Source organism: Oncorhynchus nerka, linkage group LG15 (genome assembly GCF_034236695.1).
Source record: "Oncorhynchus nerka isolate Pitt River linkage group LG15, Oner_Uvic_2.0, whole genome shotgun sequence".
Lineage (NCBI taxonomy): Eukaryota > Metazoa > Chordata > Actinopteri > Salmoniformes > Salmonidae > Oncorhynchus > Oncorhynchus nerka.
The window spans coordinates 12,484,569-12,497,068 of record NC_088410.1 but is presented as its reverse complement, the minus strand read 5'-3'; the positions used below and the strand labels follow the sequence as shown (position 1 = coordinate 12,497,068).

At 46.7% G+C, this 12,500-nt stretch overlaps 1 protein-coding gene across 2 annotated transcripts in view; it reads left to right on the top strand.

Moving 5' to 3' along the window:
• The first annotated feature begins 7,700 nt into the window (after nt 1-7,700).
• LOC135560016 (pre-B-cell leukemia transcription factor 1-like) overlaps nt 7,701-12,500 on the top strand; it is a 42,075-nt gene continuing 37,275 nt past the window's right edge. For both annotated transcript variants that reach the window (XM_065000997.1, XM_065000998.1), the window contains exon 1: nt 7,701-8,985. In XM_065000997.1, the coding sequence (XP_064857069.1) occupies nt 8,801-8,985 (185 nt within the window). In that variant the 5' untranslated portion in view covers nt 7,701-8,800. The remainder of the gene's footprint in view (nt 8,986-12,500) is intronic.

Here is a 12,500-nt window from a genome sequence, read left to right as displayed (position 1 = left end):
GCCACCCTTTTCTCTGTGAAGTGAACTACTTTTAACCAGAATGGCACCCTTTTCCCTGTCAAGTGAACTACTTTTAACCAGAATGGCACCCTTTTCCCTGTGAAGTGAACTACTTTAAACCAGAATGGCACCCTTTTCCCTGTGAAATGAACTACTTTAGACCAGAATGGCACCCTTTTCACTGTGAAGTGAACTACTTTAAACCAGAATGGCACCCTTTTCCCTGTGAAGTGAACTACTTTAGACCAGAATGGCACCCTTTTCACTGTGAAGTGAACTACTTTAAACCAGAATGGCACCCTTTTCCCTGTGATGTGAACTACTTTAGACCAGAATGGCACCCTTTTCCCTGTGATGTGAACTACTTTAGACCAGAATGGCACCCTTTTCAATGTGAAGTGAACTACTTTAAACCAGAATGGCACCCTTTTCCCTGTGAAGTGAACTACTTTTGACCAGAATGGCACCCTTTTCCATGTGAAGTGAACTACTTTTGACCAGAATGGCACCCTTTTCCCTGTGAAGTGAACTACTTTTGACCAGAATGGCACCCTTTTCCATGTGAAGTGAACTACTTTTGACCAGAATGGCACCCTTTTCCCTGTGAAGTGAACTACTTACTTTTAACCAGAATGGCACCCTTTTCCCTGTGAAGTGAACTACTTACTTTTGACCAGAATGGCACCCTTTTCCCTGTGAAGTGAACTACTTACTTCTGACCAGAATGGCACCCTTTTCCCTATGAAGTGAACTACTTACTTTTAACCAGAATGGCACCCTATTTCATGTGAAGTGAACTACTTACTTTAAACCAGAATGGCACCCTTTTCCCTGTGAAGTGAACTACTTTTAACCAGGACCTAAAGGGCTCTGGTCAAAAGTAGTGATTCCATATGTGTTATGTCATATTTTTGATGTCTTCTCTATTATTCTACAATGTAGAAAATTGTCAAAAAATAAAGAAAAACCCTTGAATGAGTAGGTGCGTCCAAATCTTTGACTGGTCCTGTATATAAACAGCAACATTCACACACGACAGATACATGTTGTGTCCTTTTGTAATGATTCAATGAGGAGGACGAGGCCTAACGCTGTGTGTGTTGTGTCCTTTTGTAATGATTCAATGAGGAGGACTAGGCCTAACGCTGTGTGTGTTGTGTCCTTTTGTAATGATTCAATGAGGAGGACGAGGCCTAACGCTGTGTGTGTTGTGTCCTTTTGTAATGATTCAATGAGGAGGACTAGGCCTAACGCTGTGTGTGTTGTGTCCTTTTGTAATGATTCAATGAGGAGGACTAGGCCTAACGCTGTGTGTGTTGTGTCCTTTTGTAATGATTCAATGAGGAGGACTAGGCCTAACGCTGTGTGTGTTGTGTCCTTTTGTAATGATTCAATGAGGAGGACTAGGCCTAACGCTGTGTCTGTTGTGTCCTTTTGTAATGATTCAATGAGGAGGACTAGGCCTAACGCTGTGTGTGTTGTGTCCTTTTGTAATGATTCAATGAGGAGGACGAGGCCTAACGCTGTGTGTGTTGTGTCCTTTTGTAATGATTCAATGAGGAGGACTAGGCCTAACGCTGTGTGTGTTGTGTCCTTTTGTAATGATTCAATGAGGAGGACGAGGCCTAACGCTGTGTGTGTTGTGTCCTTTTGTAATGATTCAATGAGGAGGACTAGGCCTAACGCTGTGTGTGTTGTGTCCTTTTGTAATGATTCAATGAGGAGGACTAGGCCTAACGCTGTGTGTGTTGTGTCCTTTTGTAATGATTCAATGAGGAGGACGAGGCCTAACGCTGTGTGTGTTGTGTCCTTTTGTAATGATTCAATGAGGAGGACGAGGCCTAACGCTGTGTGTGTTGTGTCCTTTTGTAATGATTCAATGAGGAGGACTAGGCCTAACGCTGTGTGTGTTGTGTCCTTTTGTAATGATTCAATGAGGAGGACTGGCCTAACGCTGTGTGTGTTGTGTCCTTTTGTAATGAATCAATGAGGAGGACGAGGAGGAGGAGGACTAGGCCTAACGCTGTGTGTGTTGTGTCCTTTTGTAATGATGAGGAGGACTAGGCCTAACGCTGTGTGTGTTGTGTCCTTTTGTAATGAATCAATAAGGAGGACTAGGCCTAACGCTGTGTGTGTTGTGTCCTTTTGTAATGAATCAATGAGGAGGACGAGGCCTAACGCTGTGTGTGTTGTGTCCTTTTGTAATGATTCAATGAGGAGGACGAGGCCTAACGCTGTGTGTGTTGTGTCCTTTTGTAATGATGAGGAGGACTAGGCCTAACGCTGTGTGTGTTGTGTCCTTTTGTAATGATTCAATGAGGAGGACGAGGCCTAACGCTGTGTGTGTTGTGTCCTTTTGTAATGATTCAATGAGGAGGACGAGGCCTAACGCTGTGTGTGTTGTGTCCTTTTGTAATGATTCAATGAGGAGGACTAGGCCTAACGTTTTGTAATGATGAGGAGGACGAGGCGCTGTGTGTGTTGTGTCCTTTTGTAATGATTCAATGAGGAGGACGAGGCCTAACGCTGTGTGTGTTGTGTCCTTTTGTAATGATTCAATGAGGAGGACTAGGCCTAACGCTGTGTGTGTTGTGTCCTTTTGTAATGATTCAATGAGGAGGACTAGGCCTAACGCTGTGTGTGTTGTGTCCTTTTGTAATGATTCAATGAGGAGGACTAGGCCTAACGCTGTGTGTGTTGTGTCCTTTTGTAATGATTCAATGAGGAGGACTAGGCCTAACGCTGTGTGTGTTGTGTCCTTTTGTAATGATTCAATGAGGAGGACTAGGCCTAACGCTGTGTGTGTTGTGTCCTTTTGTAATGATTCAATGAGGAGGACTAGGCCTAACGCTGTGTGTGTTGTGTCCTTTTGTAATGATTCAATGAGGAGGACTAGGCCTAACGCTGTGTGTGTTGTGTCCTTTTGTAATGATTCAATGAGGAGGACTAGGCCTAACGCTGTGTGTGTTGTGTCCTTTTGTAATGATTCAATGAGGAGGACCCTAACGCTGTGTGTGTTGTGTCCTTTTGTAATGATTCAATGAGGAGGACTAGGCCTAACGCTGTGTGTGTTGTGTCCTTTTGTAATGATTCAATGAGGAGGACTAGGCCTAACGCTGTGTGTGTTGTGTCCTTTTGTAATGATTCAATGAGGAGGACTAGGCCTAACGCTGTGTGTGTTGTGTCCTTTTGTAATGATTCAATGAGGAGGACTAGGCCTAACGCTGTGTGTGTTGTGTCCTTTTGTAATGATTCAATGAGGAGGACGAGGCCTAACGCTGTGTGTGTTGTGTCCTTTTGTAATGATTCAATGAGGAGGACGAGGCCTAACGCTGTGTGTGTTGTGTCCTTTTGTAATGATTCAATGAGGAGGACGAGGCCTAACGCTGTGTGTGTTGTGTCCTTTTGTAATGATTCAATGAGGAGGACGAGGCCTAGCCCTTTTGTAATGATTCAATGCTGTGTGTGTGTGTTGTGTCCTTTTGTAATGATTCAATGAGGAGGACTAGGCCTAACGCTGTGTGTGTTGTGTCCTTTTGTAATGATTCAATGAGGAGGACTAGGCCTAACGCTGTGTGTGTTGTGTCCTTTTGTAATGATTCAATGAGGAGGACTAGGCCTAACGCTGTGTGTGTTGTGTCCTTTTGTAATGATTCAATGAGGAGGACGAGGCCTAACGCTGTGTGTGTTGTGTCCTTTTGTAATGATTCAATGAGGAGGACTAGGCCTAACGCTGTGTGTGTTGTGTCCTTTTGTAATGATTCAATGAGGAGGACTAGGCCTAACGCTGTGTGTGTTGTGTCCTTTTGTAATGATTCAATGAGGAGGACTAGGCCTAACGCTGTGTGTGTTGTGTCCTTTTGTAATGAATCAATGAGGAGGACGAGGCCTAACGCTGTGTGTGTTGTGTCCTTTTGTAATGATTCAATGAGGAGGACGAGGCCTAACGCTGTGTGTGTTGTGTCCTTTTGTAATGATGAGGAGGACTAGGCCTAACGCTGTGTGTGTTGTGTCCTTTTGTAATGAATCAATAAGGAGGACTAGGCCTAACGCTGTGTGTGTTGTGTCCTTTTGTAATGAATCAATGAGGAGGACTAGGCCTAACGCTGTGTGTGTTGTGTCCTTTTGTAATGATTCAATGAGGAGGACTAGGCCTAACGCTGTGTGTGTTGTGTCCTTTTGTAATGATTCAATGTGTGTGTTGTGTCCTTTTGTAATGATTCAATGAGGAGGACTAGGCCTAACGCTGTGTGTGTTGTGTCCTTTTGTAATGATTCAATGAGGAGGACTAGGCCTAACGCTGTGTGTGTTGTGTCCTTTTGTAATGATTCAATGAGGAGGACGAGGCCTAACGCTGTGTGTGTTGTGTCCTTTTGTAATGATTCAATGAGGAGGACTAGGCCTAACGCTGTGTGTGTTGTGTCCTTTTGTAATGATTCAATGAGGAGGACGAGGCCTAACGCTGTGTGTGTTGTGTCCTTTTGTAATGAATCAATGAGGAGGACGAGGCCTAACGCTGTGTGTGTTGTGTCCTTTTGTAATGATTCAATGAGGAGGACGAGGCCTAACGCTGTGTGTGTTGTGTCCTTTTGTAATGATTCAATGAGGAGGACTAGGCCTAACGCTGTGTGTGTTGTGTCCTTTTGTAATGATTCAATGAGGAGGACGAGGCCTAACGCTGTATGTGTTGCGTACATTCAGACCTGGATATCCACTCTACATATTCCACGTTATTCAGTTGGTCCACTGTTTAGGTAGAAATGCTATAGGCACCATTAGCATAACGCCTAGCAACCAAGGAGGTCAAAGACGAGTGGAGGCTGTGATTGGCGGAGAAGGGGTGAGTGATGGTAATGATGATGATGGTCGAGTGACACGGCTTTGTTTTGTGTTCAACATTAGCAGGCTGATCATGCACACGCTACGTCACGTCTACAAAGCTGAGGAGACATCAACATGGATACCATTTAGCAAGAGGATAAATAACAGAACCATTTAGGCTACTATTCCAGTGTCCCAAATTGCAACCTATATAGGGCATTTATTTGAGTGAAAAAGGACTAGGTCAAAACTAGTGCCCTATGTAGGGAATTGGCCATAGGACTTTTTTCAACGTTTTTTTTTTTCTTTTTCCTTTGACACTTTTTTCTTCCCAATTGCTTGATATCCAATTGGTAGTTACAGTCTTGTCCCATCGCTGCAACTCCCGTACGGACTCGGGAGAGGCGAATGTCGAGAGCCATGCGTCCTCCGAAACACGACCCTGCCAAGCCACACTGCTTCTTGACAGACTGCTCGCTTAACCCGTAAGCCAGCCGCACCAATGTGTCTGAGGAAACACAGTACAACTGGCAACTGGAGTCAGATTGCAGGCGCCCAGCCTGCCACAAGGAGTCGCTAGAGCGCGATGGGACAAGGAAATCCCGGCCGACCAAACCCTCCCCTAACCCGGACGACGCTGGGCCAATTGTTGCGCCGCCTCATGGTCTCCCGGTCACGGCTGGCTGTGACATCCCTGGGATCAAACCAGGGTCTGTAGTGATGCCTCAAGCACTGTGATGCAGTGCCTTAGACCTCTGCGCCATTTGGCAGGCCCCTGCCGTAAGGCTCTTGCCAAAGGTAATGCCCTATGTAGGGAATAGGGTGCCATTTGGCAGGCCCCTGCCATAAGGCTCTTGCCAAAGGTAATGCCCTATGTAGGGAATAGGGTGCCATTTGGCAGGCCCCTGCCATAAGGCTCTTGCCAAAGGTAATGCCCTATGTAGGGAATAGGGTGCCATTTGGCAGGCCCCTGCCATAAGGCTCTTGCCAAAGGTAATGCCCTATGTAGGGAATAGGGTGCCATTTGACCAAGTGTAGGCTGTTGTAGCCAACCTGTATCAGTGTCTGTATGTGTCTATGAATGACTGGTGGGTCCTGAACCCTTGTCTCCTGCTCAGGAAACCAACGTCTCAAACATGAGAACAAGAGGAAATTCTCTCCTGGACCAAAAGGGTGATACTGATCTCAAGTGACAGACACTACCTCGTCACGAGAGCGTGAGACCAACTCACCGCCTCTACATGTATGTGTCTGTAGACTGTCTGTAGCATGTGTCTGTGACTGTAGACTGTGTCTGTAGCATGTGTCTGTGACTGTGTCTGTAGCATGTGTCTGTAACATGTGTCTGTGACTGTAGACTGTGTCTGTAGCATGTGTCTGTAACATGTGTCTGTAACATGTGTCTGTAACATGTGTCTGTAGCATGTGTCTGTGACTGTAGACTGTGTCTGTAGACTGTGCCTGTGACTGTAGACTGTGTCTGTAGACTGTGTCTGTGACTGTAGACTGTGTCTGTGACTGTAGACTGTGTCTGTAGACTGTGTCTGTGACTGTAGACTGTGACTGTAGACTGTGTCTGTAGACTGTGTCTGTGACTGTAGACTGTGTCTGTGACTGTAGACTGTCTGTAGCATGTGTCTGTAACATGTGTCTGTAGCATGTGTCTGTGACTGTAGCATGTGTCTGTGTCTGTAGCATGTGTCTGTGTCTGTAGACTGTGTCTGTAGACTGTGTCTGTGACTGTAGACTGTCTGTAACATGTGTCTGTAGCATGTGTCTGTGACTGTAGACTGTCTGTAACATGTGTCTGTAGCATGTGTCTGTGACTGTAGACTGTGTCTGTAGCATGTGTCTGTAGACTGTCTGTAGCATGTGTCTGTAGACTGTCTGTAGCATGTGTCTGTAGCATGTGTCTGTGACTGTAGACTGTGTCTGTAGCATGTGTCTGTAGACTGTGTCTGTAGCATGTGTCTGTAGACTGTCTGTAGCATGTGTCTGTAGACTGTCTATAGCATGTGTATGTAGCATGTGTCTGTGACTGTAGACTGTGTCTGTAGCATGTGTCTGTGTCTGACTGTGTAACTATGACTATGTGCGTAATCTTTATGGTATAGGTGGCAGGGCTGCTCTCCCCACAACCCGTGTTCTCTGGATCAAGCCTGTCTCCGTCTGCTACACTGGTGGCAGCAGTGGGATCAGTGCGGCATCTTAGGGTCGTTTGCAATGAGTAGAGAGAACGTCTAATTCCAGCCATCTTGGTAGGCTTCATAGTGAACGGGCTCCTGACTTCATAGTGAACGGGCTCCTGACTTCATAGTGAACGGGCTCCTGACTTCATAGTGAACGGGCTCCTGACTTCATAGTGAACGGGCTCCTGACTTCATAGTGAACAGGCTCCTGACTTCATAGTGAACGGGCTCCTGACTTCGTAGTGAACGGGCTCCTGACTTCATAGTGAACGGGCTCCTGACTTCATAGTGAACAGGCTCCTGACTTCATAGTGAACGGGCTCCTGACTTCGTAGTTAACGGGCTCCTGACTTCATAGTGAACGGGCTCCTGACTTCATAGTGAACGGGCTCCTGACTTCATAGTGAACGGGCTCCTGACTTCATAGTGAACGGGCTCCTGACTTCATAGTGAACGGGCTCCTTGAAACGTGAGGCTTTCATATGACTGTCTTGGGGTGGGATAGTTAGGCTACATAAGAAGGCCCTCCAAGCCATCACAACAACAATAACACAACTGTCAACAATGCTGCTTGTTTCCATGGTGCTGCTGCTGCTGCTGAACAGGAGCCCATCCCCAGCGGTGAGATGTGGAATTGCATATTATCCTCCCCAGCGTGCGCTGTGTGTGTGTGTGTGTGTGTAGTGGGAGAACGGGCCAGGCGAGGGAGCCGGATAAAGAAAGGAGAGCAGAGGAGAAGGAAAAAAACTGCCGAGAAGAGAGGGGAGCAAGCAGCGCTATTCGACCAACGGATAGGACAAGGCCAGCCACGGCTGGTCGGACGGGTTGGAGTTTATTAAAAAATGTATTTTATTCCGTCGTTTTATTTGATCCTGTAGGCTACTAGCTACAATACTTCTTCCCAGCCGTGCAGGTTTTTCCTGGGAAAAGAAGGCAACGAAAACGGACACGTTGGGGATTTCTGTGGACTAGTAACGTTAGCCGAGCTGTTGTAGGCTAGTGTGGCGCTACTCTTCTTTCTCATTGTTAGAAAAACACGGAGATACATGGTGGTTGGATTCCAAACTGGTTCGCCTACATTCCCCGTCGCTTTCCACGAGACAGCGTTTGGATATCGGCCGGATTATTAATTTGTCGAATGCAGGAGTAACATTTGTGACAAGCTAGTCTGCTAATTGTTGCCATTTTTCTCCCTGGCAGCGGCAGCTCGGTTCGTCCTCCCTCCCCTCTTTGTCGTTCGCCAAGCTGACCATTTTAAAGGCAGCTCTACCTTTCCAGGCTTTATTTTTCCCCCCGTGGCCTCCTCGCTCCCTCTATCTGCCTCGACCGTGGAACTACTGTTAGAACCCTGCACCCGTGTTCGACTCGGAATGCAAAATAAATCTAGGCCGGGTTATGCCAAAGAAAATAGTGTTTATTTGTTTACAAATACTGTGTAGGCCCAGATCGACCGTTTACTTGCTTTTTTGTTTTACTTAGACAATTGCATGTTTACAGTTTGCTTGCTGCTATTGGTCATTTGAACGAGCAATGGCATTTTGTAGTTAGTTTGATTTCTTCCTTTGTTTATTGGCTACTTTTCATAGTTTAGTTTGTCTTCCTTTGTTTATTGGCTACTTTGAAACACTCGGTGTTTCGAGTCAGGGACATTAAACTGTAAAAGGCAACTGGCCTGGGCTACCTCTGGGGAAAAAATATACTATCTTCTCATCTTCCTCCCTTCATCGGACAACGGTCACCTTTTCCCTCCCTAGTTTTGTCGCAAAAACGGCGAGATTTTTCTGAAAGGCATGGAGGACCAGGCCCGCATGATGTCGGGTCTCGTCGGGCTGTCCGGACTGTCTCAGGTCGACGTGGGAGACCATGACGCCGGGAGGAAGCAGCACTCCCTCGGCCAACCGCAGCAGGACATCGGGGATATCCTCCAGCAGATCATGGCCATCACGGACGAGAGTCTCGACGAGGCCCAGGCCAGGTAACACCTTCTCAGAGGAGAGGAGGGAGAGAGGAGGGCTGGAGCACAGGGGAGAGATCCATGTAGACAGGGGATCCAGGTTGATGTCACCACTCTTATATGATCCAGGATCATTATACGACATATTAGACCCGAGCTTATGTTTTATGTGGTGTAAAGATAAAACTGACCCAAGATCAGATATTAGTGGCACCTCTTTGCTTGGTGAATAGTAAGAAGCAGGGAACATGATGGAGTTCGTGGATCCAGGTGAGAGGAGCCTGCGTGGTGAATTTCTGGCCATAATAACAACTGATTTCACATCGTCTCTTTGGCACTCACACAGGCTACACACCACCAGTCCCAGTGCGCTGTTCGGTTACAGCAGTGGTCATTAATTCAGGCTGGTTCATTAATAGTCTCTCGTGTCGTTATGGCACCAGTCTGTGTGCGCAGACTGACCTCGCTTTTATTTGCTGTACTTTACTGCGCCGTGACGTAACGTTGAGCTCCACACTCAAGACCGTGTAATTTGCACCTGCCGCGTTTTAAAATATACACTAGGCGATTACATTTTTATTATCAGTATGCTTTCAGTCTGTTTTCCTTCTGTCTCTCTCTGTTGTTATTCTGTTTTTATTCCCTCCATCTCTCTCTCCTCCTCCTTTATATAAATACTGTTAACTTTGACGACCGCCCGGCGGACTAATTAACTAGAATGAGTTTGCTGAGGCCGTCTTGATTGATCGGTCATCACGTCATTAACATGGAATAATGACAAAGGATCTTACCGCGAATGGAGAGGGGGATGGCCCCGCATTTGAAATGGAGATGGCCGTTTTGGGTCTGGTGGTGGCGGTGTGTCAGGTGCTTTAGGTCGCCAGTATGGTGGTGGGCTGGAGGTGTTTTAGTCAGCGGTTGGTGTGAGTTTTCTTGTCCGTGATGGAAACTCGGATCGGATTTCACACGGCTTGACCCCCCAGTGGCTGTAAATAGCCTGCTGGATGATGCTGCTGACCCCGGTGGTGTCTGTTTTACGTGTGGCAGCCCGGCAAGCGGCTTCACAGAAACATTTACGTTATATGTGTTCATCTGTGATGGATTTATTACTTTACTTACAGGCCTGTAAACCCATTACTGAACTATAGAATGAACCACTGACATTAACATTGTTAATCTGTGATTTACTTTAGGTTACTTATAGGATTACAGGTCCAACCAATACAACTAGAATGCACCATTTACACAGTGTTTATTTTCTATGGAGTGGTTTATTACTTTACTGACAGACCTATAGGTCTCACCGTTACAAACAAATGGACTAAACTGTAGAATTACACTTCTATTACCGTCTTATTACAATATTAATAAATACATTGCTGAAGCTGTATTGGTGAATTGGCTCCTTTTATAGTGTGCTGCTGTTCTGCCAGTATCACCACACACACAGACAGAAATATAGACAGACACACAGACAGACACACAGACAGAAATATAGACAGACACACAGACAGACACACATACAGAAATACATACAGACACAGACAGACAAACAGACAGACACACATAGAGACACAGACACACAGACAGAAATACAGACAGACACACATTGAGAGAGGGATGCACAGATAATACTGACAAGACAGCTGTCCACGCACACACACACACCGTTACCAATATAGCTAGGCTCCAAAGACCTAGGATACATTCTGGTTGTTGTCCCTCAGTCATCCCTCCTAAAGTTTTTGTCCTCATTCATTGTGTTATGAGGAGGGATGCAATCATCATGGTCAGTGGTGACAGTATAATACTGGTGTATCATCATGGTCAGTGGTAACAGCTGTATACAGGCTGGTGTATCATGGTCATGGTCAGTATAGGTGACAGGCTGGTCATGGTGACAGTATAGGCTATACAGGCTGGTGTACATGGTCTGGTAACAGTATAGGCTATACAGGCTGGTCAGTGGTGACAGTATAGGCTATACAGGCTGGTGTATCATCATGGTCAGTGGTAACAGTACAGGCTATAGGCTATACAGGCTGGTCATGTTGACAGTAGGCTATGGTCAGGCTATACAGGCTGGTGTATCATCATGGTCAGTGGTAACAGTAGAGGCTATACAGGCTGGTGTATCATGGTCAGTGGTGACAGTATAGGCTGTACAGGCTGGTCAGTGGTGACAGTATAGGCTATACAGGCTGGTGTATCATGGTCAGTGGTGACAGTATAGGCTATACAGGCTGCTCAGTGGTGACAGTATAGGCTATACAGGCTGGTGTATCATGGTCAGTGGTAACAGTATAGGCTATACAGGCTGGTCAGTGGTGACAGTATAGGCTATACAGGCTGGTGTATCATGGTCAGTGGTGACAGTATAGGCTATACAGGCTGGTGTGGTGATCTATGGTGTATCACAGGCTGGTGTATCAGTGGTGACAGTATAGGCTGTACAGGCTGGTGTATCATGGTCATCATGAGGGTGACAGTATAGGCTATACAGGCTGGTCAGTGGTGACAGGCTGGTGGTCATCATGGTCAGTGGTGACAGTATAGGCTATACAGGCTGGTCAGTGGTGACAGTATAGGTGACAGGCTAGTATAGGCTATACAGGCTGGTCAGTGGTACAGTATAGGCTATACAGGCTGGTCAGTGGTGACAGTATAGGCTATACAGGCTGGTCAGTGGTGATATAGGCTATACAGGCTGGTCAGGCTGTACAGGCTGGTCAGTGGTGACAGTATAGGCTGTACAGGCTGGTGTATCATGGTCAGTGGTGACATAGGCTGGTGGTGTATCAGTGGTGACAGTATAGGCTATACAGGCTGCTCAGTGGTGACAGTATAGGCTATACAGGCTGGTGTATCATGGTCAGTGGTGACAGTATGTACAGGCTGGCTGGTGACAGGCTGGGCTGGTGTATCAGTGGTGACAGTATAGGCTATACAGGCTGGTGTATCATGGTCAGTGGTGACAGTATAGGCTATACAGGCTGGTCAGTGGTGACAGTATAGGCTATACAGGCTGGTGTATCATGGTCAGTGGTGACAGTATAGGCTGTACAGGCTGGTCAGTGGTGACAGTATAGGCTGTACAGGCTGGTGTATCCTGGTCAGTGGTGACAGTATAGGCTATACAGGCTGGTCAGTGGTGACAGTAGTATACAGGCTGGTGTATCAGGCTGGTGTATCTATACAGGCTGGTCAGTGGTGACAGTATAGGCTGTACAGGCTGGTGTATCATGGTCAGTGGTGACAGTATAGGCTGTACAGGCTGGTGTATCCTGGTCAGTGGTGACAGTATAGGCTGTACAGGCTGGTGTATCATGGTCAGTGGTGACAGTATAGGCTGTACAGGCTGGTCAGTGGTGACAGTATAGGCTATACAGGCTGGTCAGTGGTGACAGTATAGGCTATACAGGCTGGTCAGTGGTGACAGTATAGGCTATACAGGCTGGTCAGTGGTGACAGTATAGGCTGTACAGGCTGGTCAGTGGTCAGTGGTAACAGTATAGGCTATACAGGCTGGTCAGTGG